The following is a 27,243-nucleotide window of genomic DNA, read 5'->3' as shown; positions in this document are numbered from 1 at the left end:
GAGGTAGTTGTCCATTATTTCAGCTTCACCTTTTTGAAAGCGGTAGAATTTATCGATTCTTTTTTTTTAATTTTAATTTTCCCCTATTTTTTATTTTCTCCTGCATAGCCCAGTAAAATGTTGCAATGTTAAGTATTGACTTGTGCCTTCTGCTGGTCCACTTCTTCACCAAACCCAGCCAAATCTCATCCTGATTCCTAACCCTCTGTTCCACGTTCTCTATGTACCCCATCTATGTCACCCATGTCTGTCTACCCCTCCCCTTTAGATTGTAAGCTCTCACGAGCAGGGCCCTCTTCCCTCATGTGCTTATATACTGTTGGTCACCAAAATGCTGCACTGTAATACTATATATACTGCTCACAAAAATGCCGCACAGATATGGAATGGATACTTGCAGTGACACAGAGCTGCAAGATACAGCAATGGCCTACTGTACTGTAGAGATGAGCGGGTTCGGTTTCTCTGAATCCGAACCCGCACGAACTTCATGTTTTTTTTCACGGGTCCGAGCGACTCGGATCTTCCCGCCTTGCTCGGTTAACCCGAGCGCGCCCGAACGTCATCATGACGCTGTCGGATTCTCGCGAGACTCGGATTCTATATAAGGAGCCGCGCGTCGCCGCCATTTTCACACGTGCATTGAGATTGATAGGGAGAGGACGTGGCTGGCGTCCTCTCCATTTAGATTAGGAGAGAGAGAGAGAGATTGACCTGAGGCTGATACTGTAGAAGAGAGTGCAGAGTTTAGTGACTGACCACAGTGACCACCAGCAGTGCAGTTGTTTTATTTAATATATCCGTTCTCTGCCTGAAAAAAACGGTACACACAGTGACTCAGTCACATACCATATCTGTGTGCACTGCTCAGCCCAGTGTGCTGCATGCCTGCATCATCTATGTATATATTATATATCTGACTGTGCTCAGCTCACACAGCTTATAATTGTGGGGGAGACTGGGGAGCACTGCAGTGCCAGTTATAGGTTATAGCAGGAGCCAGGAGTACAAGACAGTCACATACCATATCTGTGTGCACTGCTCAGCCCAGTGTGCTGCATCATCTATGTATATATTATATATCTGACTGTGCTCAGCTCACACAGCTTATAATTGTGGGGGAGACTGGGGAGCACTGCAGTGCCAGTTATAGGTTATAGCAGGAGCCAGGAGTACATATTATATTAAAATTAAACAGTGCACACTTTTGCTGCAGGAGTGCCACTGCCAGTGTGACTGACCAGTGACCTGACCACACTGACCACCAGTATAGTTAGTAGTATACTATATTGTGATTGCCTGAAAAAGTTAAACACTCGTCGTGTGACTTCACTTGTGTGGTGTTTTTTTTTTTATTCTATAAAAAACTCATTCTGCTGACAGACAGTGTCCAGCAGGTCCGTCATTATATAATATATATACCTGTCCGGCTGCAGTAGTGATATATATATATTTTTTATATCATTATTTATCATCCAGTCGCAGCAGACACAGTACGGTAGTTCACGGCTGTAGCTACCTCTGTGTCGGCACTCGGCAGTCCGTCCATAATTGTATACCACCTAACCGTGGTTTTTTTTTCTTTCTTCTTCATACATACATACTACGACATCTCTTTATCAACCAGTCTATATTAGCAGCAGACACAGTACAGTACGGTAGTTCACGGCTGTGGCTACCTCTGTGTCGGCACTCGGCAGTCCGTCCATAATTGTATACCACCTAACCGTGGTTTTTTTTTCTTTCTTCTTTATACATACATACTACGACATCTCTTTATCAACCAGTCTATATTAGCAGCAGACACAGTACAGTACGGTAGTTCACGGCTGTGGCTACCTCTGTGTCGGCACTCGGCAGTCCGTCCATAATTGTATACCACCTAACCGTGGTTTTTTTTTCTTTCTTCTTCATACATACATACTACGACATCTCTTTATCAACCAGTCTATATTAGCAGCAGACACAGTACGGTAGTTCACGGCTGTAGCTACCTCTGTGTCGGCACTCGGCAGTCCGTCCATAATTGTATACTAGTATCCATCCATCTCCATTGTTTACCTGAGGTGCCTTTTAGTTGTGCCTATTAAAATATGGAGAACAAAAATGTTGAGGTTCCAAAATTAGGGAAAGATCAAGATCCACTTCCACCTCGTGCTGAAGCTGCTGCCACTAGTCATGGCCGAGACGATGAAATGCCAGCAACGTCGTCTGCCAAGGCCGATGCCCAATGTCATAGTACAGAGCATGTCAAATCCAAAACACCAAATATCAGTAAAAAAAGGACTCCAAAACCTAAAATAAAATTGTCGGAGGAGAAGCGTAAACTTGCCAATATGCCATTTACCACACGGAGTGGCAAGGAACGGCTGAGGCCCTGGCCTATGTTCATGGCTAGTGGTTCAGCTTCACATGAGGATGGAGGCACTCAGCCTCTCGCTAGAAAAATGAAAAGACTCAAGCTGGCAAAAGCAGTAGCACCGCAAAGAACTGTGCGTTCTTCGAAATCCCAAATCCACAAGGAGAGTCCAATTGTGTCGGTTGCGATGCCTGACCTTCCCAACACTGGACGTGAAGAGCATGCGCCTTCCACCATTTGCACGCCCCCTGCAAGTGCTGGAAGGAGCACCCGCAGTCCAGTTCCTGATAGTCAGATTGAAGATGTCAGTGTTGAAGTACACCAGGATGAGGAGGATATGGGTGTTGCTGGCGCTGGGGAGGAAATTGACCAGGAGGATTCTGATGGTGAGGTGGTTTGTTTAAGTCAGGCACCCGGGGAGACACCTGTTGTCCGTGGGAGGAATATGGCCGTTGACATGCCTGGTGAAAATACCAAAAAAATCAGCTCTTCGGTGTGGAACTATTTCAACAGAAATGCGGACAACAGGTGTCAAGCCGTGTGTTCCCTTTGTCAAGCTGTAATAAGTAGGGGTAAGGACGTTAACCACCTCGGAACATCCTCCCTTATACGTCACCTGCAGCGCATTCATAATAAGTCAGTGACAAGTTCAAAAACTTTGGGTGACAGCGGAAGCAGTCCACTGACCAGTAAATCCCTTCCTCTTGTAACCAAGCTCACGCAAACCACCCCACCAACTCCCTCAGTGTCAATTTCCTCCTTCCCCAGGAATGCCAATAGTCCTGCAGGCAATGTCACTGGCAATTCTGATGAGTCCTCTCCTGCCTGGGATTCCTCCGATGCATCCTTGCGTGTAACGCCTACTGCTGCTGGCGCTGCTGTTGTTGCTGCTGGGAGTCGATGGTCATCCCAGAGGGGAAGTCGTAAGACCACTTTTACTACTTCCACCAAGCAATTGACTGTCCAACAGTCCTTTGCGAGGAAGATGAAATATCACAGCAGTCATCCTACTGCAAAGCGGATAACTGAGGCCTTGGCATCCTGGGTGGTGAGAACCGTGGTTCCGGTATCCATCATTACTGCAGAGCCAACTAGAGACTTGTTGGAGGTACTGTGTCCCCGGTACCAAATACCATCTAGGTTCCATTTCTCTAGGCAGGCGATACCGAAAATTTACACAGACCTCAGAAAAAGAGTCACCAGTGTCCTAAAAAATGCAGCTGTACCCAATGTCCACTTAACCACGGACATGTGGACAAGTGGAGCAGGGCAGGGTCAGGACTATATGACTGTGACAGCCCACTGGGTAGATGTATGGACTCCCGCCGCAAGAACAGCAGCGGCGGCACCAGTAGCAGCATCTCGCAAACGCTAACTCTTTCCTAGGCAGGCTACGCTTTGTATCACCGGTTTCCAGAATACGCACACAGCTGAAAACCTCTTACGGCAACTGAGGAAGATCATCGCGGAATGGCTTACCCCAATTGGACTCTCCTGTGGATTTGTGGCATCGGACAACGCCAGCAATATTGTGTGTGCATTAAATATGGGCAAATTCCAGCACGTCCCATGTTTTGCACATACCTTGAATTTGGTGGTGCAGAATTATTTAAAAAACGACAGGGGCGTGCAAGAGATGCTGTCGGTGGCCAGAAAAATTGCGGGACACTTTCGGCGTACAGGCACCACGTACAGAAGACTGGAGCACCACCAAAAACTACTGAACCTGCCCTGCCATCATCTGAAGCAAGAAGTGGTAACGAGGTGGAATTCAACCCTCTATATGCTTCAGAGGTTGGAGGAGCAGCAAAAGGCCATTCAAGCCTATACAATTGAGCACGATATAGGAGGTGGAATGCACCTGTCTCAAGCGCAGTGGAGAATGATTTCAACGTTGTGCAAGGTTCTGATGCCCTTTGAACTTGCCACACGTGAAGTCAGTTCAAACACTGCCAGCCTGAGTCAGGTCATTCCCCTCATCAGGCTTTTGCAGAAGAAGCTGGAGACATTGAAGGAGGAGCTAACACGGAGCGATTCCGCTAGGCATGTGGGACTTGTGGATGGAGCCCTTAATTCGCTTAACAAGGATTCACGGGTGGTCAATCTGTTGAAATCAGAGCACTACATTTTGGCCACCGTGCTCGATCCTAGATTTAAAGCCTACCTTGGATCTCTCTTTCCGGCAGACACAAGTCTGCTGGGGTTGAAAGACCTGCTGGTGAGAAAATTGTCAAGTCAAGCGGAACGCGACCTGTCAACATCTCCTCCTTCACATTCTCCCGCAACTGGGGGTGCGAGGAAAAGGCTCAGAATTCCGAGCCCACCCGCTGGCGGTGATGCAGGGCAGTCTGGAGCGACTGCTGATGCTGACATCTGGTCCGGACTGAAGGACCTGACAACGATTACGGACATGTCGTCTACTGTCACTGCATATGATTCTCTCACCATTGAAAGAATGGTGGAGGATTATATGAGTGACCGCATCCAAGTAGGCACGTCACACAGTCCATACTTATACTGGCAGGAAAAAGAGGCAATTTGGAGGCCATTGCACAAACTGGCTTTATTCTACCTAAGTTGCCCTCCCACAAGTGTGTACTCCGAAAGAGTGTTTAGTGCCGCCGCTCACCTTGTCAGCAATCGGCGTACGAGGTTACATCCAGAAAATGTGGAGAAGATGATGTTCATTAAAATGAATTATAATCAATTCCTCCGCGGAGACATTGACCAGCAGCAATTGCCTCCACAAAGTACACAGGGAGCTGAGATGGTGGATTCCAGTGGGGACGAATTGATAATCTGTGAGGAGGGGGATGTACACGGTGATATATCAGAGGGTGATGATGAGGTGGACATCTTGCCTCTGTAGAGCCAGTTTGTGCAAGGAGAGATTAATTGCTTCTTTTTTGGGGGGGGTCCAAACCAACCCGTCATATCAGTCACAGTCGTGTGGCAGACCCTGTCACTGAAATGATGGGTTGGTTAAAGTGTGCATGTCCTGTTTTGTTTATACAACATAAGGGTGGGTGGGAGGGCCCAAGGACAATTCCATCTTGCACCTCTTTTTTCTTTTATTTTTCTTTGCGTCATGTGCTGTTTGGGGAGGGTTTTTTGGAAGGGACATCCTGCGTGACACTGCAGTGCCACTCCTAAATGGGCCCGGTGTTTGTGTCGGCCACTAGGGTCGCTAATCTTACTCACACAGTCAGCTACCTCATTGCGCCTCTTTTTTTCTTTGCGTCATGTGCTGATTGGGGAGGGTTTTTTGGAAGGGACATCCTGCGTGACACTGCAGTGCCACTCCTAAATGGGCCCGGTGTTTGTGTCGGCCACTAGGGTCGCTAATCTTACTCACACAGTCAGCTACCTCATTGCGCCTCTTTTTTTCTTTGCGTCATGTGCTGATTGGGGAGGGTTTTTTGGAAGGGACATCCTGCGTGACACTGCAGTGCCACTCCTAAATGGGCCCGGTGTTTGTGTCGGCCACTAGGGTCGCTAATCTTACTCACACAGTCAGCTACCTCATTGCGCCTCTTTTTTTCTTTGCGTCATGTGCTGATTGGGGAGGGTTTTTTGGAAGGGACATCCTGCGTGACACTGCAGTGCCACTCCTAAATGGGCCCGGTGTTTGTGTCGGCCACTAGGGTCGCTAATCTTACTCACACAGTCAGCTACCTCATTGCGCCTCTTTTTTTCTTTGCGTCATGTGCTGATTGGGGAGGGTTTTTTGGAAGGGACATCCTGCGTGACACTGCAGTGCCACTCCTAAATGGGCCCGGTGTTTGTGTCGGCCACTAGGGTCGCTAATCTTACTCACACAGTCAGCTACCTCATTGCGCCTCTTTTTTTCTTTGCGTCATGTGCTGATTGGGGAGGGTTTTTTGGAAGGGACATCATGCGTGACACTGCAGTGCCACTCCTAAATGGGCCCGGTGTTTGTGTCGGCCACTAGGGTCGCTTATCTTACTCACACAGTCAGCTACCTCATTGCGCCTCTTTTTTTCTTTGCGTCATGTGCTGATTGGGGAGGGTTTTTTGGAAGGGACATCCTGCGTGACACTGCAGTGCCACTCCTAGATGGGCCAGGTGTTTGTGTCGGCCACTAGTGTCGCTTAGCTTAGTCATCCAGCGACCTTGGTGCAAATTTTAGGACTAAAAATAATATTGTGAGGTGTGAGGTATTCAGAATAGACTGAAAATGAGTGGAAATTATGGTTTTTGAGGTTAATAATAATATGGGATCAAAATGACCCCCAAATTCTATGATTTAAGCTGTTTTTTAGTGTTTTTTTAAAAAAACACCCGAATCCAAAACACACCCGAATCCGACAAAAAAAATTCGGTGAGGTTTTGCCAAAACGCGGTCGAACCCAAAACACGGCCGCGGAACCGAACCCAAAACCAAAACACAAAACCCGAAAAATTTCAGGCGCTCATCTCTACTGTACTGTACTACTATAATTATTATATACTGGTGGTCCCCAGTCCCCACAATGCAGCACACTGATCAGATATTTGCAGCACACTGAGCACAGATATGGAGCGTTTTCAGGCAGAGAACGTAGATATTTTCAGCACACTGAGCACAGATTATTTGCAGCACACTGAGCACAGATATTTGCAGCACACTGAGCACAGATTACGGAGCTTTTCAGGGAGAGAACGCAGCCACGTCCTCTCCGTTCAATCTCCAATGCACGAGTGAAAATGGCAGCGGCGCGCGGCTCCTTATATAGAATACGAATCTCGCGAGAATCCGACAGCGGAATGATGACGTTCGGGCGCGTTCTGGTTAACCGAGCAAGGCGGGGAGATCCGAGGCTGCCTCGGACCCATGTAAAATAGGTGAAGTTCGGGGGGGTTCGGATCCCGAGGAATCGAACCCGCTCATCTCTACTAGAAACAAAGATTGCTTTAAAAATATCCTCTGGCGTCCTCACTTATGTTCAGCCAGCTGGAACGTTAGCAGTTAGATACAGTTTTCATATAATATTTGTGGTTCATATTATAGGAGACTGACAGCAGTGATGACCAGGCCCATATTTGTGAATAGGCCTCACAGCGCCGGATTTACTATGCTCATAATTGTTTTTACTTTCTTTATAAATAATTGTTAATGTAGCACATTTAAATATAGCCTCAATAAAGGCTGTATCTTATTCATCTATTTTATACCCATGGGATGTAGTGTTGTGTAGAAAACTTGAAAGAAATGGTGCCAAAGGAGAGAGACATGGACTGGCACAGAACATGGCCTGTGGAGGGGGCAAAAACGGGCCTAATTTAGAGGTGGACACTGTTTGCACCGCAGCTGTGTCTTTGGATGTGTGCAAAGATGTAAAAGCCACAGGAGGGGCCTTGTGTGAAAAGACGCCCAGATGTGGCTTCTGTTATCTGTTGCTGCACCCCAAGATGCAGCATCGGATCACCATCAAGCAGCTGTTGCCTATCTGAGTAAGCCTAAGCTTACACATAATGACTGCCGAAACTCAGCTGCTGGGGAAATCTGCATCAGAAGATGCAACAGGTCCCAATTTTGTCAATCGGTCCCCGTCGCCAGTGGTGCCAAGAGGGGGGGGAGCGGGTACTCTTTACCTGCTAGATCTCTATTATAGAGTAACTTTTCAATGTACAGTACCATGTGTATATCTTTATATATCATGAAGGTAAAATAAGTGTGTACAGGAAAGCTACAATAACCGCTAACTGACACAAACATTGCTATTTCTTTGTTTCAGCTAATGAACATCCTCCAGTGCTCCTAGTGCAGGGCTCCTTCACGGTGGGTATTGGGGCAGTCAGGCCTTTGGATCTCTCATTTATGAGTGTACAAGATTCAGATACTGAAGAAGATAGTCTTACATTTCTTGTGGTGAGCACGCCTGCCAATGGCCGACTTGTGAAAATTTTAAATGGCAAGGAGAATCATCTTAACAAGGACATGCACTTCAGCTGGAAAGACATGATTGAGCAAAGAGTGCGGTTTAAACACAGCAAAGAAAAATCAAGGTAATGGATAATGTAAGCAACAAGTCACAGTTTAATGCTGTGTTTAGTTTTCCGTTTTCTTCACTTAATGATAGAATCATCTTATTAAGAGTTGAAAGTCTTGATTATTGTTATTTGGGAGGATATGTTGAGCAAGTCGCATTCATAATATAATGAATACATTATACTGTACCACTTTTTCTTTTAATCCTTACGTACTTATTTCAGTAAATTAGTCATAAAGAGTCTGAAATGCTCAAAAACACATTCCATTTATATAAATGGACTGAATGCTGGAATTTTTATGACCAAGTCTAATTTATTAGGTATAAAATCACATAAGGGGTACATTTATTAATTATCGGGAGTTGATCACCTTAGTTAAAATGTATTATTGACACTTATGTCGCTAATAAATTACGTTTCACCCCAGTACACCATTAAACACATTCAGGGACAGGGGCTTCTGGGTTTGGAACCAGGACATGCTATTAAGCATAGGCTACAATGGTCGAAATAATCGGCCCATAGACTTCAATAGCTAACACCATCTGAAGATGGCACTGGCTACCAGGGGGTCTTCGCATTTCAGAGCTTGGTAAATTTGGCATTTTAGCAGTCTCTGTGTGGGGGCTGCCTTTGCAATTGAAAACAGAGAACCACAGCAGATATGCCCCTAACCATGAAAATAGGATTGTTTTTGCAGTTGATTCTGCCAGTCTCATTTTGCAGACTTAGGGCCGATTCAATTTGCCACGAAATCACGGTAATTTACAGCGAAAATGATTGCCGGCAGTGGAAGTAAAAAATTATTAAGTCTGCTTTTAACCCCCCCAAAAAAGCTAAACTAGCATTGAATAACAGTAAATAAGTTTACTATTGGTTAGAATAAAAGTATTTTGGGTACTTAAACAGGGTCAAATGGCTGTTATATGCATTTTTTATTTTTTAAAGTAAAAGAAATGATAGAAAACCATTGTTTTTCATCAAAATAAGTGCTGAAATTAAATTGGGAGTAAAAGTACAGTATATATTTGGGTCATATTACTGCAAAAAACCCGATTACTCTGACTTAAACAGGGTCAAATGGCTGTTATATGCATTTTTTATTTTTTAAAGTAAAAGAAATGATAGAAAACCATTGTTTTTCATCAAAATAAGTGCTGAAATTAAATTGGGAGTAAAAGTACAGTATATATTTAGGTCATATTACTGCAAAAAACCCGATTACTCCGACTTTCAAGTGTAAAAAGACTTGTCCCGCTCATAAAGCACCCCAATATACCTGTCCCATAACTTTTACCCCAATTTCCATAATTTTAAACTTTTTCACCCCAATAATGACATTGGCACTTCTTGTGATTTGCGGATTTTACCATTAAAAAAGATTTTTCACAGCTATTTTAATTCAGAAAATTTTGGGGGGCATAATTGAATTCCCCCTTATTCTTAACTGCCACTTACCTTGCTTCTGTAGAAGCAGAGCCGGCCCTAACCAATATGATGCCCTAGGCAAGATTTTGGCTGGTGCCCCCTAGCAAAATCCTGGATGTTGTGGATCCGTCTTATATAGTATGATATAGTACTGTATTAATGATACAAGCAAAATGACATTTAATTCAATCTATAAATATATCAGGTGAAACACAAAAACAACACTTGACATTTAAAGTTAATTGAGCCTAATTGTTTACAGGCCTGAAGTTCCTCATAAAGCATTAAGCAGTTTCATTTAATAGCTATTTTATTTAATAAAGGTGTTTTCAATGATACCCTGGTGAAATCCTTCTTTTATTTGGCAGTATCTGCGGTGCACATGGCTGATCAAATCTGCATTTATGTAATTGCTTTCCACTTTTATCATAATATTACTTTAAACTCAATGAAGGAATTAAGTAAGCTTTTACAATGTCCCAGTTTTATGGAGCGTATAGAATGTCTTTTGCCGGAATGCCCAATTCAGATACAATTGGGATATTTCTAAATCAGCTAATATACATTGTGTTATTTGTAGGGTTGCCTGATCGTTTTATACGACGTACAATAAAATTGTCCCCTGCTGACTGTAGCAGAATGTCTAAATAAGAAAAACTGTGCAGTTAGGCTGAAAGGAGGAAAACTGAAATGAAAAACAATGCTAAAATAATTTTCAAGAAATGATTGCAGTGGGAAGCCTGCTCTGATTTAACATGGTCATTTCACCAGCATTGCATTTATGCTTTCTGTGTGTATGATATCAGGGGACTAGGCCAGTTAGAAAAAGTGGATTTAGAACATCATTTGGTAGATCAGAAATGATCATAATTTCCCTTTATTCCAATGGAGTAGGTCACAGTCAAGGTGCTTCTTAAAACAAGTGTAAACATTTAATGAGATGTTATATTGTAATCATATATACTTTTAGTCCACCCTAATTAAGGAATCTACAGATTAAGTAAGTAATCTACACTTATTTATGACCCATTGACAGCATGTCTCACTGCACCCCTCTGAAGGGTATGCGGTCAGTATACCACTTGTCGGGAACCCGACTGTCACAATATCGACGCCGGGATCCCTACAGGGGCACCATACCACCGCCGGTATGCCGGCGAGGTGGGTGATTCCCCCTCTATGGGTGTCGCCACCTAGCCCACAGCGTTGCCAGTACAATATTGCGCTCGCCCCCCTGCCGGCATTCCACCGCTCGGGATGCCGATGCCGGTATACTGACCATCGGTATCCTGTGCGGCAGGATACCATACCGATCCCCTCTGAAGGACTAGCACCATGGTATTATTTTGTGTCTTGCAATTCATGGAATAAATAAGCTTATATAGCTTGTAAATGTGTGAACTTTGGGTATAACTATGTATCTGAACAATTCCTGGGCACATAAATATGCATTGTGGTGTTTTTTTTCTCATTTCATATAGGAAAGGTTCCTTTTCACTAAAAGTCAGTGATGGTCAGCTTTTCTCACAGCCAAAAACAATCAACATACAAGCAGTGTCAACAAAGGTAATTGTAAATGTAATGTAGTATAATAGTAATAACAAGTACACTGCTGTCTGCTAGCAGTTTTACACCTCACACTATTGTCTGTACTCTAGTTACGGTCTGTACTATATTTTTTTGTGCTATTAAGTGACCTATTCCCATTGATTAAGACACTGAGGACTACTGAGGTCTTAATAAAAAGATAAGAAAAAGTCATGAAAAAAGTTATTACTTCCACTGACATCACAAGGTGGGTGCGGGGGTGCGGCCCCAACTCGGGTGTCATCCGCCGAGGGATGACACCAAAGTGCCGGCTCCTGCTCAGTAACAGGAACCGGGTGCTGCACTGGAACATTACGTGCAGCAACCCGGCTCCTGTCACCATGTAGGAGCTGGCACTGCAGACACACCAGTCTCCGGGGGCAGGCCGCAACTCCCGGACCCCAGAGTGCTGAAATCGGGGGTCGGGGCGCTTAGCCACGCCCCTCTCGTGAAGCCACACCCCTCCCACGGGTCTTCCCTCCCATGAAGCCATGCCCCCTTTGCGCCCACTGCCGCAGTGGGTTCAGAAGAGGTGAGCTGACGCTACAGCAAATAAATACCTAATTAATTTAGGGGGTCATTCCGACCCGATCGCACACTGCGCTTCTTCGCAGCCGTGCGATCGGGTCGGAACTGCGCATGCACAGCGGCCGAATTGTGCAGGCGCGTCATTGCCCTGCGATGGCTGTCGCCGGGCAGCGACACCGCTAACGAAGAAAGCGTTTGCAGTGGCGACCACAAGATGATTGACAGGAGGAAGGCGGAACCAGGCGTCAACTCACCGTTTTCTGGGCATGGAGATCCAAACGCAGGCGCGTTGAGGCGTTTGGAGGGCAGATGTCTGACGTCAATTCCGGGACCTGCAACGCTGGATTGATCGCACAGGGTAAGTAACTCTTACCCTGGTCTTGTTCTACACAAAACTTTATTTGCATAGCAGGGCTGCACAAGCGATCACAGCCTTGCTATGCAAAAATACACTCTCCCATATGCCGTGTCTAGTTGATCGCACGGGCTGCAAAAAGTTGCAGCATGCGATCAACTCGGAATGACCCTCTTAAATACTGTAGGCCAATTGCCTGCTTCTTAAACCAGAAAACGTTCACAGATACAGTATTGTGCGCTGTTATCCTTTTGTACAGTAGTGTTTTTGTTCTTTTTTGTTATTGCTAGAATTCATTACAGTGTTTACCATTTTACATGCTTGAACAAATTATAATACCACTGTTAACCTCAGTGGTCAATTACAAATTGTGTTTTTCTTTTTTACACATTTTCAAACATTTTCTCAGATTTACACAAGTTTTTTCTACTGCCTTGAAAACATACATTAAAATAAGGTTTTTACTGTGGTATGCTATCTACTATAACCTTTTTGTAAAAAGCAGACATAAAATATTAAGGCGCTTCTCAATCTTAAATATTCCAACTTATTTTTTTAAGAGTTATTGCACTTTTGTGCTTTGCTAGTAAATAACACCTGTCTTTAATAAATGTTATACAATATTTATTTGTTGCTGTTTAAGTTGATATTATGTCAACATCAGAAACAAAGACTATCCATTATCAGTACATACCTCAAAGTCACTTGTTTAATTTTTGTGAAGGCCAGAAATGATCTTACTACTTAGCCTATGATACATGACTACTTTATCCTAAATAATCCCTTCTGAATGTTTTTTTTACATTAATTTTGTTTTTTTATTTGATCAATCCTCAAGCAAATAATCTTAAATGTTTCAATTGGAGACCTGATTTTATATGTATATCACTGCTTAGATGCTGTGTTTGTCTTGAAAAGCTTTCCTTATTGAGAATTTTTTAATTGTTTGTTTTGTTTTTGTATTAGGCACCATACATCCTTAAGAATAATGAGTTAGTGGTTGGCAGAGGAGAAGCAGGTGCTATCACCAGCTCTGTACTGGATGTGAGAGATGATGATAATCCACAGGATGTTATAGTTCTTGTTCTAGAGGGTCCAAAACACGGGCAGCTGGTTATTCCTCCTGGGAATACACACATCCACAAGTTCCGGCTTGACGACGTTGCAAATGGAGTGCTCCACTATATCCATGATGGTTCTGAAAGTCAGTCAGATGTAATTGTTTTCCAGTCAAATGATGGATACTATTTCCAAAACATTCTGTTCCAAATCAAGGTTGCAGAAAAGGTATTTATTCTGAAAAGTTACTGCTTTATTTTTTTAAACTTACATCACTCATTTAAGTGTGAGACATCATGACAGCTGATGAGGCTGAGACAGGCTACTGAATTACACGCAAAGTTGGTACTGTAGAAAGCATGGCAACAAATGTGTGATAGTCACACCATGCTGATGGTGTGTCTGGGTCATGTTGTGTGGGACAGTGGGGAGGTATGGCACTGCAGTAAGCTTATAGCATGGCATATGTACAGATAGGATTAGGTGAACTGCATTATTGAGTTTTAAGTGCATCTTCACTTTAGGAGACATTGTATAGTCCCATTTGTCTGATTCTGAAGTGTCTCATCAGTGCCTGTGTAAATGGTTGGTTACTATTTATAGAGATAAGAATTATGAATGAAACAAACCAAAGGTTATGTAACAGCAAAATAGTTAAATGCAACAAGAATCATAAGACTAAATACTCAGTTATAGACAAGTGATGCAAATTTTAATATAGGGTACAAAAAAGTATGGAGAGGGAGGTGTAATATAGGGAATAAGCAGGAGGGATAGAAGAGTGCAGGAGCCACGTGGGTGGGAACACAAGTCTACAAATAGGCAAATCGAGTGTTGCAAATTGAGCAGGAGATTACTATGGAGGGAGCCCCAAGTAGACCGGATTTTGTGACAGTATGCAGCAGAGTTTCTCAGGATTTTATTTCCATCTGGTACTGCTATACTGTACTTCCAAATAGTTAGGTACAGTAGAAGGGATTGCTGGCACCACACCGCTATTTGCCAGGCTGCAGTGGTACAGTATATCTAAACAGCTTGCACCAGGGGTGCATTGGGATCGAACACCAGCCCGGGAAATTTATGGAAGCAGCCCTAATAGGGGTGGATGTGTTGAGGGGGAGTGGTCAGTCAAGAGGGCGTGGTCACTCCTCAGAGGTCCTGATTTTGAGATAAACACAGTTGGGGCCTCCTTTGCTTCATGTTATGCTAATGTTTACCAGCGACTTATGCATGTGCTCCTACACTGCCCTTCCCTACCTATCTAATCGCTCTTTCAGTGTTCGTTTCTCTGATTCCACCTCCTCTTCGCTACCTCTATTAGTCGGAGTACCACAAGGCTCAGTCTTAGGTCCCCTGCTTTTCTCAATCTATACCTCATCTCTTGGTAAACTAATCAGCGCCTTTGGATTTCAGTTTCATTTGTACGCTGATGATACTCAAATCTATCTATCCTCCCCAGATTTATCACCATCTGTATTGGTCCGTGTTACTGAATGGCTTTCTGCCATTTCATCTTGGATGTCATCTCGCCACCACAAACTCAACATTTCCAAAACAGACTTAATTATATTACGTTGGCCATATTCTACCGTATTCAATAGAAAATACTTCTACTCACATATAAAGCTATTAACCAAACTACATCAACATATATCTCTTCACTTATCTCAAAATATCTCCCAACTCAACCTCTTTGCTCTGTACAAGATGTATGTCTCTCATCTGCACGGATTACTCGCTCCCATTCACAATTGCAGGACTTTCTTCGGGCAGCACCAACCCTATGAAATGGCATCCCACACATGATAAGGCTCTCCTCTAGCCTCCAAACTTTCAAGCGTTCCCTAAAAACTCACCTCTTCAGGCAAGCCTATCAAATTCCTCAACCGCCCACATAACTTTCAGAAGCATTCATATCTAACTACATCCCACCAGGGCTGTATTTGCACTCTGGTGGGACCGCTATGCTATAGACAGTGCCTATCCTTGTGTATACTTCATAATTCCCTATACTGTAGATTGTAAACTTGTGAGCAGGGCCTTCTTACCGCTATGTCTGTCTGTTATTACCCAGTTTGTCTTATTACTGTTATTTCCAATTGTAAAGCACAATGGAATATGGTGCGCTATATAAGAAACTGTAAATAAGTGTCGACATAAGACCGTTGGAGGAGTAATTGCACAGACACAGTTTTTCAACCACATGGAGCTGTATGCTGGGAGGCTGAATTGTATCTAGAAAAAATATCTAATATGTAAATATTGGTGGATATGTTACCGTGAAAATCCTGGAAGAGCAATTACAGAATATCAAAATTGAGGACAAAACCCTTGATCCAATATTATTAGGAAAGGAGATACCTGCCTTTAAGCATTAATAAAAAATGTATGGTGAGATCCCTTGCTGGAAAAAAAGGATAACCCCATAAAGGGATTATTGGAGATGGAAAGAGAGGACAGCTTAGATGTTGGATGGATAAAGACATATGGATAATAGGATGGCAGAAGTTGATGGGGAGGAGAGATCTGAGATGTGGGAACAACTAGGGTACTGATTATTGTGGAGTGGCACTCCTGCTGCTGTTTCTGTGTCCAACGATGGTTCACATCGACGGTGATTGGAGTTTTAATCTTTCAAACCGTTGAATAACAAATTTGGTGTTTTAGAGGACAAAATCAGAGCAGCATTTGATAAAATTACCATGAATAAAGCCCAAGTACTGTTTTGATATAAACCATCAGTATACCTTTTTGAAGGATATTGCAGAAAACATCTCAAAGCCTAAATGCATACCTTCTATCAGTGCTGTAGAAGAAATCTGGATCCCGTGCGAGCCAATTGCAACCAAAATGGGGCAAAGCATTACAGGAAGGGAACATGGCCCCTTCCCCCCCCCCCCCCCCCCTCCCCATTTCCTTCACTGAGCATAGATGCTGTGTGCATCTCATGATTTTATACTGGATATGGTAAGATACATGCAGTCAGAGCCGGCCCTAGCCAATTTAATGCCCTAGGCAAAATTTTGTCTGGTGCCCCCTAGCTCCCCCGCTAGTTCTGCATCTGTACTTGCAACACTCAGGTAGTGGGGCCCACCGGGGGGTTACCCTGTGGGCCAGGTCAACTCTGCACAATGCCACACAGTAATGACCATAATACATATAATTCCACACAGTAAAGGAACCTTACACATATGCCCCACATTAGTAATGCCCATAATACACATAATGCCACACAGTAATGCACCTTACACATATGCCCCACATTAGTAATGCCCATAATACACATATACTGCCACAGATACTGCCACACTTGCTGGTTATACAAAAAGATCAGTATCAAACATGTAGAAACTGTCCATTCTCTTCACTATTCAGTGTGTTTGCTGGTGTCTGTTACTCCCGTTAACTGCATGCCCTTTACTTTATACTGTGGGAGCTAAATGCTCTGCCCTCCAGTCTGATGTGTCCAAAAGTCACGCTGCACTGACGTTTCATATAGAAATAGCACAACGCAACTTACTGACCACGTTACAGTGCTAGATGGCAGGGGAATTTTAGAGTTTGGACTGACTAGGAAATAAAGTGTGGGGAGAACACTGCCCATGTTATGTCCCTGCAGACACCTGGGGTTTGCACAGGGATAAGGGACACACACAGGATGGCAGGGTCCCCCTCCCCCAAGTGCACAAGCAGTATAGGTGATGTCAGGTTTCTGTGAAGCAGTCTTCGAAAATACACGTGTTATCATAAGAAGCCATCCAGTAATAACCTTATATAGTCAGTAAAAATGTCACAGGTCCAGGAATTGCATTTACTGGGCTTCTGCTGTCTGTCTGAGGTCTCACAAGTCAGGGGCATTCAAGCATGTCGGAGGAAGTTTAAGGCTCAGTGTGCATTTTTTTTTGGCAAATGTAAACAGCAGTGTATACAAGTACTGATTGAATACATTTGGAAAGTAACAGTTAGTTTGCGGACTGTCCCTCTCAGCATGAGATACTGCAGGGACATGCTTGGATGCCCCTAGACATGCTTGAATGCCCTAGGCAAATGCCTAGCCTGCCTATAGCTAAGGCCGGCTCTGCATGCAGTCAATGGAAAGACTGACAGAGCGGAGCTGCAGTAGAAGAATGGTTTGCAAGAAAAGTCTGCATAGCTGCTGCATTTAAAATAGATTGTACATGTGTGAAAGTCTGTTTATGGGAGACCAGTACATAGTCTATTGAAGTTTTTGCAGTGTCTTGGGTGAGTTATATGCATAATTTTAAGCAGGGGCTTGCTTTGCATTTTGTATGAGTTTGGTTTTATACAGTTTTATAATGTTTGAAAAAAAAAATGTCATTGTAGCTCTCTTTTGTTGTTGATACATTACCTGTACTGAATAATAATAATAATAATAACAACAGCAACAGCAGCAACATACTACGGGGAGAATTAAGTTGCCAGCAAAGGGAGTGATCTGTCATTGCTGCGGCATATAAATGTAGGCAACGGCAGCCAAATTTGCACCCTTTACTTGGCTCCATTCGCACCCTTTTTCGCTAAAAAGTGCTCGCTACCCTATGGGAATTGCATTGCCTGTATTAGTAAGGATTACAGGATCGTTTTATGATTACAAGTTTGATTCATTTCTTTTTTTCCTTCTGTATAAAATATGGGAAAGTTAACATGGTAGGCATTTGAACAAGTGACCCCATTTTGAAGCTTTCTATTAACACTTTTGTCACTCTGCCTCTAGATAAATGGAGGAGTCCAGCTTGTATTAAACTCGGCTGTTTGGGTTCCAGAGGGAGGAATGCTTCAGATATCGAATAGACTTCTGCAAACCAGGGCCTTTGGTGTAGCTGACTCTGAGATCCTGTACACAATTACAAATGAACATCCACAGTTTGGTAACTATTCAAAAATATATTTTCTTGTTAAAATTAGCTTGTCCATCGCTGCTACCTATGGCTTCTTCTTTCCTCCTTCCTTTCCAAACTGTTACCTTCTGTTGGAGAGATGGATTATGCTGTATTAAAAAAAATACCTTCATCAGATATCACATCTTTCTCCTAAATGTGTAATAGAATATACTTATCTTTTTTACATATATAAAAACAAAGTGTCAAAAGTTAAATAAGCAGAACATGTCTAAATACTGACCCATGTGGTACACTACTAGGTACCGTCAATTCGTTTTGTAACCATGTATATATTTTTCTCCTAGCCCCAATTTTCTGGTCTTATATACCATACTGTCCTGTGGATTGTGGAATATTATAAAGCTCTTTGCAAAATCATACTGTACCAATTGTACTACTAAGATCAAGTTTGAAACGTATGCAGAAAAACTAATCATATGTGTTAGGCATGACCGGTCCATCATGAAAAGAGCTGACACACCATTATGAAATTATTTTCTAAAATATTTTTTAGAATAGCATCTCTCATAATCCCTTTTACTAAATTCACACATGACTGAAGTCAGGCTCACAGGTCTATAAATTCCGGGTTCCAATTATGTACGTGTTATAAAGATTGGTTCCACATCTGCTTTCTAACAATCTTCTAGCACTGATCCAGTTTTGATGGAGCCCATACTCTAAGTATAATTAATAATGGTCTATCATTTGACTTAACTAACTTAGTACATATGGGTACCATCTGGGCCAGGGCATTATCTGTTTAAATGTGTAGGCATTATGTAAATCTTTAGGCTTTCTGTTATTGTTTTTACTTTATAATGTAGCGGGCAATATTATAAATTGTATTTTTTCATGTTAATGTATTTTTTTTACAATATACTTTTCAGCTTAAGTAACCTGATTTCATCTCTACAGTTTGCTGCTTTCCTTGTATTTACATAGTTTTATTTTTTTGTAGGTTTTTTTTAAATCTTTTCTAGTAAATGCTCTCTTTTTTTTTTTTTTTTAGCTCTTTACCTCCCATATTTTCTTTTACAGCTGTGCTTTTTAGGCCAAGAAATGTTGTCATACATTATTTACTTTCATCAGTATTTATTTAAAATATATATTTTTCATTTTCCACTTTTACTACAGGCTTTTTATTTAAAAATCCACGTTTCCAGTCTACAAACTTCAATGATTTTCTGAGCTGATTAAATTTTGCTTTTGTAAAACTTAATAGTGTTTGTAGCTCCCTTGCAAAACATTTTATTGATGCTCAAGTCAGATGTTACTATGGTGATCACTGTTTCCTAAATGCCACCTCACTTGTACATTAGATATAATTTAGCCTATAAACTGTACTATACTGCAAAGATAACCATAATTTTCTGTTGCTGCTTTCTGCAGTGATAGAACATCTTGTTTCAACCTAAAATGTAGTCAGGGCATTCGAGTGATACTGAGCTCCCTGGTGATAGTGGGAGAAGGCTTACCACTATTACAGACAGTCACTGGCATATTTCTAGGGGGTGCAGGGCATGCGGTGCACACGGGGGGCCCACGCCGCACACCCTGCACCCATTATTTTCAATACTTACCCTCCAGAGTCCTGCGGCGCAGCAGCAGTGGTGCAGAAATCACTGTAAAAATGTCACGGCAACCATTTTTTCGGTGTTTCGCACATGCGCAGTAGGAAAATCACCGGGAAAATGGCCACCATGCCATTTTCCTGGTCCCCTAGTGCCCAGAGCTACAGCGCTGACGGTTAGAGAGGAAGGTGCTCAGACGAGCCTTCACACGGACCTCCTCCTCTGTAGATGCGTCCCCGCAGCTAGTCTTGCATGCAGCTGTGTAAGCATGACAAGCCTTGCTGGTGCACACATATACAGTTGGCTGTGCTTTGCACTGTCAATAAAATAAAAATAACAAATGTTTTATTTCAGAAAGGTGTTTTTTTTTCTATAAGAGTTCAACGCTATCACCATTTTGCCCTTGTTAAATTGGCAGGGAAGCCTTTGCTAGAGAGATTCAGTGAAAACTCCCTTGTTTGGAAAACTCCTAGAATTTGTTACCTTACATTGTAGACTCTTACTGCCACTTTTGCATTTTTTATAGACCCGCTTTTCCAGGTATATGGTCCCTGAAACACTGCACTGTTTCCCCTTTATCCATAGACATTTGCTGCAGAAAATGCAGAACACAGGTACATTCATACATATCTGGTGGGACTGCTCTTTGATTATATCTATTGGAACAAAGTCCTTTCCCTGAGTGGAAGAATGACTGGTCTCTCTCCTCCTAAAGACACCTTATACATTTTGTTCAGTAAACCAATGACAGGGGCATCTAAGTATTCAAATAAACTTGCAGTCATATATTAAATTCAGCCAAACTGTTAATCTTTGCATACTGGAAACACCTTACTACCCCTCCAGCAGTATGTAGGCACTCAATAAAATATGGTATGTCGCTTTCATGAAATTTATTACAGCCTTGCTCCACGACGAAGTGGATAAATTCCATGGTATCTAATCTACATTAATAGACAGATTACCGGTAACAAATAGCTAATTTATCACAGGATATAGGTTTATTGCTACCCAGCCTCTTACACATGTTTTGTATATAACAATTGTTAATAGTGATTGCCCCCCCTTTCTTTTCTTTTCTCTCATCCACCCCTTTTATATGTCTATAATATCTAAATAGACAGATCCCTAGTAACAAATAGTTACATTTATTGAATTTATCTCAGGATTTAGGTTTCTTGTGCCCCAGCCGCTCACACATGTACAGTATCGTATATCACAATTTTTAGCAGAAGTTGCTGAGGACGCTCAACGCTGATCCCTCAATCCCCGTGATTGGAGCTTTAAATCCCAGGATTGAATCCCGGCCATTTTTGGGCCTAAATCCTGGCATCCCGCCAATCCCGATCCCAGGATTGGCCTCCCTAGTTATATGGTTTAAATAAAAGTGAATTGTGTATCTCTTATAGCATTCACACAATGTATCTTCTTATGTGGCATTTTTATTGTATCCATATTATACTGTACATGCTGTGTATGGTTTAATTTGCTTGTCCTATACTTTCAGGAAAAGAGAATAAAAGACAAAAAAAAAGTAATAATACTTTATAAACCTACTAATAGCTTTGGTGTGTCTTGTGTGTATGTTCACCCCTAAACTTAACAAATTGATATATAAAGATATAGAGATAAGAATTGGGAATTAAAAAGTTCAGCTGTTTATTCATAATAAACTAAGAACTGTATGAAGGCAAAGAATGGGTGACTCCCATTCAGTGCAGCCCAACAATGCAAACTCAGCAACAGCAATTGCATAGTGGTTCATTCGTTCTAAGAGCACCTATGGGTGCCTTTAAAACCAAAACTAGGATATTCAACTCAAGCTGCCACTATAATTATTCCAGAAAGGTGGATTTGTTGGCCCCCATGAGGATGGTCCAAACTTCACAAAATATCTCCATGACTATAAGTGCACTTTACAAGTTAATTGCAGCTGGGCTGTTGTTTAGTCATACTTTCAAACCAAAATAACTACTAACTTCAACTGCAAAGAAACAGGGAGTGTGGGTAGGGTATATTCTTTAGGCAAAGAGGACTGATCCTTGAAGTCAAACTACAGTATACACCTAATGCTAATTATTGGTAAAAGTATTACTGTGACCACAACTCAAGCCAGTCCCCAGCATCATTAAACTTATGACAGCCATATGTTATTTTTTATTTATTTTTGTCAGGTGAAGTTGTCCTTCTGGTACCCATGCCTGCTGATGGACCGGCAGACAGCTGGCAGAGGTTGCATGATGGAAGATTTGCCTCACCAACTACCTCTTTTACACAGCAAGACATAAATGAAGGCCTTGTATGGTATAGGCATTCTGGATCCCATCTACAAGGGAGAGACTCATTCAGCTTCCAGGTATATATGAGTTTAATTTCAGAAACCTATCTTGTACACACAGTTTTTTTTGCACTCTTTATTCATTGCTTTTCAATAATTTAACTAACTTTTATTAATTATTTTTTTGCATTGCTTTGCTTGAATATATACAAACACTAGATGGCAAAACTGTGAATTGAAGTCTGTAAATAAAACCCCCCAACGTCTTTCTCTGCTTCACTCATAGGAAAACATTTGGAACATGGCCACTGAAACATTTTTGCGGACCCTATTGCTAGGGAAGGGGTCATGGTCTAGCATTGGGGTGTGGCCATGGGCAGTCTGAAAATTATTTCTCTTGAAGCAACATTCACAGGAGGTTGCTTCAATTCCATTGGTGGCTTACACCGCCAGACAAACCCATTGCCCAAATAATTAGCAAACGCTCACCGCCTCTCGGCACCCGTGATTAGAAGCAAAATGTTAACCAAAGCTTAAACAACCATTAATAAATATTCACAACCATATTTCTTTAGGAGTAGCTCCCTGCCAGCACAGCTCCTGCACGCTGGCAGGAGCTACTCGTCGCTGTGAGGGTCGCAGCGGCTGCGTGTGATGACACATCGCCACCACGGCCCGCCCCCCCAACGGTCCAGGCCCGCCTGCGTTGCCCGGACCGCGCCCCCTAAACACCGGCCAAACGCCTCTTGCCTCTCGCCCAGCGACTGCCTCTGCCTGTCAATCAGGCAGAGTCGATCGCAAGGCTAAGACAGCCATCGGCAGTCTGGCATGCGCAGTTCAGACCTGATCGCTGCTGTGCGAAAATGCACAGCAGCAATCAGGTCTGAATTAGCCCCTTTGTTTAATGCACAAATTTATTAAAAATATTGGCTAAAATTTCCTTCCAGCGGTGATTATAAGGTGTATATGAAACAGAAATGCATTCTGTGCTTAGACTTGGGTCCCATCGCCATGATATCTCATTATGGTATGCAATTATTCCAAAATACAGAAAAATTTGATTTCTAAAATACTTCTGGTCCCAAGCATTTTGAATATGGGATACTCAACCTGTATTACCATTAAGAAATAAAATATATAATCAACATACTTGATGATTCCCTGCTATAGTGAGAGGTACCAGAATACAACAATTTGTACTTTGGATAGTTGCCATGTTCCCAGAGACCTGCGCATATGCAGTAGAGTCTACTCACTGGCACCACCTGTGAGAGAGGAGGGGGCCTGCACAGAGACTGCACATGGTCCCACTCTTCTCTTAATCCGCTCCTGTGCTACCCTTATGTATTAGTGGTTGGGAAGTTTTTAACTTGCCAAGAAAATACCTTCACAAACCACATTAATAATTGAAGATCAACATGTATGCTATTCCTTTATTTCTCATACGTCCTAGAGGATGCTGGGGACACTTCAAGAACCATGGGGTATAGATGGGATCTACAGGAGACATGGGCACTTTAAGACTTTCAAAGGGGTGTGAACTGGCTCCTCCCTCTATACCCCTCCTCTAGACTCCAGTTTAGAATCTGTGCCCAGGCAGACTGGATGCACACTGAGGAGCTCTACTGAGTTTCTCTGAAAAGACTTTAAGTTAGGTTTTTTATTTTCAGGGAGCACTGCTGGCAACAGTCTCCCTGCATCGTGGGACTTAGGGGAGAGAAGTCAGACCTACTTCTGTGAGTTTAAAGGATCTGCTTCTTTGGCTACAGGACATCATTAGCTCCTGAGGGTTTGGAACACTAGGTACGCCTAGGGGTTCATTCCCAGAGCCCGCCGTGACGGGCCTTGCAGAGCCAGAAGTCAGAAGACAGGTGAGTAGAAGAAGATCAGAAGACTTCAGTGACTGCTTTGAGGTACCGCACAGCGGCCGCGCTGCGTGCCATGCTCCCACACACAACAGCACTACAGGGTGCAGGGTGCGGGAGGGGGTTGGGCGCACTGGGCAGCATATAAACCTAATTTTTCTGACTGGCAACAGCGGACAGGGTGCCTGGGCACTGTCCGGAGCCCCGCCAGTGTCAAAAAGTTAAAAAATAAGCGGGTCTGAAGCGCGCCAGTAAGGGGGCAGACCTAGCCCTCACAGCACACAGCCCAGCGCCATTTCTCTTCACATGGCTGCAGAGACGCTGGTCCTTCCTCACACTGCTGTAACAAGTAACAGGGTGAAAAACGGGGGGGGGGGGGGGCACAGCGATTTTGGTGCATTATACTAGATTATAAAAGCGCTGCAGGTCTGGGACATTATCTGCAGATCTGTAGTGTTCAGACCGGGTTTTGGGCACTGGGGTGTGAGCTGGCTATATCTCCCTCTGTGTCCCTCTGACAGGCTTTGCTGTAGGTCTGTCCCCTATAGGCCCAGTGTATCTGCGTGTGGTGGGTGCACATGTGTCGGCATGTCTGAGGCGGAGTGCTCCTCCCAGGAGGAGACTGTGTTGGGGACACAAAAGGCTGTGGGAGTGACCCTGTCGGCACCGCTGACACCGGATTGGGTGAATGTTTTGAGTGCTTTGAATGCAAATGTGGCTCTGATTTATAAAAGATTGGATAAATCTGAATCTCAGAACCAGGCTTGGAAGAAATCCGTAGAGGATGTGTTGTTTCAAGTCCAGACCCCTTCGGGGTCACAAAAACGTTCATTTGCCCAGCTGGCAGACACGGATACCGACACGGACACTGACTCAAGTGTCGACTATAGTGATGCCAAATTAGATCCAAAACTGGCAAAGAGCATTCAGTACATGATTGTGGCTATAAAAGATGTATTACATATCACTGAGGACCCTACTGTTCCTGATACTAGGGTCTGTATGTATAAAGGGAAGAAACCTGAGGTAACATTTCCTCCCTCTCATGAACTGAACGCGCTTTGTGAAAAGGTTTGGGAAAATCCTGACAAAAAGTTTCAGATTCCCAAAAGGATTGTAGTGGCGTATCCGTTTCCCTCTGGGGATAGGGAAAAATGGGAGTCACCCCCCATTGTGGACAAAGCTTTATCACGGCTGTCCAAAAAGGTGGCTCTTCTGTCCCCTGACACGGCAGCCCTAAAGGATCCTGTGGATCGTAGGCAGGAAAATACATTGAAATCCATTTATATCTCCACAGGTACGCTACTCAGACCAGCCATTGCATCTGCATGGGTGAGTAGTGCTATCGAAAAATGGGCAGATAACCTGTCATTTGAATTGGATTCCCTGGATAGGGATAGCATTCTTCTGACGCTAGGTCATATCAGGGACGCTGCAGTCTACCTAAAGGAAGCTGCGAGAGATATTGGCCTCTTGGGTTCACGGGCCAATGCCATGGCAGTCTCAGCTAGGAGAGCATTGTGGATTCATCAATGGAATGCTGATGCCGACTCCAAAAAAGCTATGGAGTCTCTACCGTATAAAGGTGGTGTATTGTTTGGTGACGGCCTCACTGAGTTGGTATCTACGGCTACCGCAGCTAAGTCATCATTTTTACCTTATGTGCCTGCACCACAAAAGAAAGCACACCAGTATCAGATGCAGTCCTTTCGTCCCTATAAATACAGAAAAGGGCGAGGGTCTTCCTTCTTTGCTACTAGAGGAAAGGGTAAGCGATCACCGGCCGTTGCCGGTTCCCAGGAGCAGAAGTCCTCCCCGGCTTCTGCCAAGTCCACCGCATGACGCTGGGGCTCCCCTGCGGGAGTCCGCACCGGTGGGGGCACATCTCAGGCTCTTCAGTCAGTTCTGGGCTCGTTCGGGCCTAGACCCATGGGTTTTAGAAATAGTGTCCGAAGGGTACAAACTGGAGTTTCAAGACGTCCCCCTCACCGATTTTTCAAATCAGCCTTACCAGCTTCTCTTCCAGACAGGGAAGTGGTATGCGCCGCAATACAAAAATTGTGTCACAATCAAGTCATTGTCAGGGTTCCTCCGTCGCAACAGGGAGAAGGCTTTTATTCGAGCCTGTTTGTGGTTCCGAAGCCAGATGGCTCAGTCAGACCAATCCTGAACCTCAAATCCCTCAATTTCTACCTAAAAAAATTCAAATTCAAGATGGAATCTCTCCGGGCTGTGATCTCCAGTCTGGAGGTGGGGGATTTTTTGGTGTCGGTAGACATAAAGGATGCCTACTTACATGTTCCCATTTATCCTCCACATCAGGCTTACCTGAGGTTTGCTGTTCAGGATTGTCATTACCAATTTCAGACGTTGCCGTTTGGTCTGGCCACAGCTCCAAGTGTTTTCACCAAAGTAATGGCCGAAATGATGGTTCTCCTGCACAAACAAGGAGTCACAATTATCCTGTACTTGGACGATCTCCTGATAAAGGCGAGATCCAGGGACCAATTACTGCAGAACATTACGCTCTCTCTGACAATTCTGCAGCAACATGGTTGGCTCCTAAACTTGCCAAAATCGCAGTTGGTTCCGATGAGACGGCTGTCGTTTTTGGGAATGATTCTGGACACAGAATTACAGAGAGTTTTTCTTCCAGTGGAAAAAGCTCTGGAAATTCAGAACCTGGTCAAACAAATTCTGAAACCAGCAAGAGTATCGATCCATCAATGCACTCGGTTGCTGGGGAAGATGGTGGCGGCCTACGAGGCCATTCAATTTGGCAGATTCCATGCCAGAGTGTTTTAAACAAGTGGTCCGGGTCCCATCTGCACATGCACCGAAGGATAACCCTGTCCCCCAAGACCAGAATCTCACTCCTGTGGTGGCTGCACAGCTCTCACCTCCTGGAGGGACGCAGGTTCGGGGTCCAGGACTGGATTGTAGTGACCACGGATGTGAGTCTCCGAGGCTGGGAAGCAGTCACGCAGGGGGAAAACTTCCAGGGAAAATGGTCAAGCCAGGAAATGTGTCTACACATAAACGTTCTGGAGTTAAGGGCCATTCACAACGGCCTTCTGCAAGCGGTACATCTTCTTCGCAATCGGCCCATCTTGATTCAGTCGGACAACATAACAGCAGTGGTGTACATAAACCGCCAGGGCGGAACAAGGAGCAGAGCGGCAATGGCAGAGGCCACAAAGGTGCTCCGTTGGGAGGAAAGACATATAAGCGCTCTGTGAGCGATCTTCATTCCAGGAGTGGACAACTGGGAAGCAGACATCCTTAGCAGACACGATATCCATCCAGGAGAGTGGG

At 43.7% G+C, this 27,243-nt stretch overlaps 1 protein-coding gene across 1 annotated transcript in view; it reads left to right on the top strand.

Moving 5' to 3' along the window:
- Nucleotides 1-27,243, top strand: part of FRAS1 (Fraser extracellular matrix complex subunit 1) — an 887,592-nt gene that overhangs the window by 684,802 nt on the left and 175,547 nt on the right. Inside the window, exons 27-31 of the mRNA XM_063919583.1 lie at nucleotides 8,098-8,368; nucleotides 11,263-11,347; nucleotides 13,218-13,538; nucleotides 18,046-18,199; nucleotides 21,960-22,141. Coding sequence (XP_063775653.1) covers nucleotides 8,098-8,368; nucleotides 11,263-11,347; nucleotides 13,218-13,538; nucleotides 18,046-18,199; nucleotides 21,960-22,141 — 1,013 coding nt within the window. The remainder of the gene's footprint in view (nucleotides 1-8,097; nucleotides 8,369-11,262; nucleotides 11,348-13,217; nucleotides 13,539-18,045; nucleotides 18,200-21,959; nucleotides 22,142-27,243) is intronic.

Source organism: Pseudophryne corroboree, chromosome 1 (genome assembly GCF_028390025.1).
Source record: "Pseudophryne corroboree isolate aPseCor3 chromosome 1, aPseCor3.hap2, whole genome shotgun sequence".
Taxonomy (NCBI): Eukaryota; Metazoa; Chordata; class Amphibia; order Anura; family Myobatrachidae; genus Pseudophryne; species Pseudophryne corroboree.
This window is presented reverse-complemented; position numbering and strand designations above follow the sequence as displayed.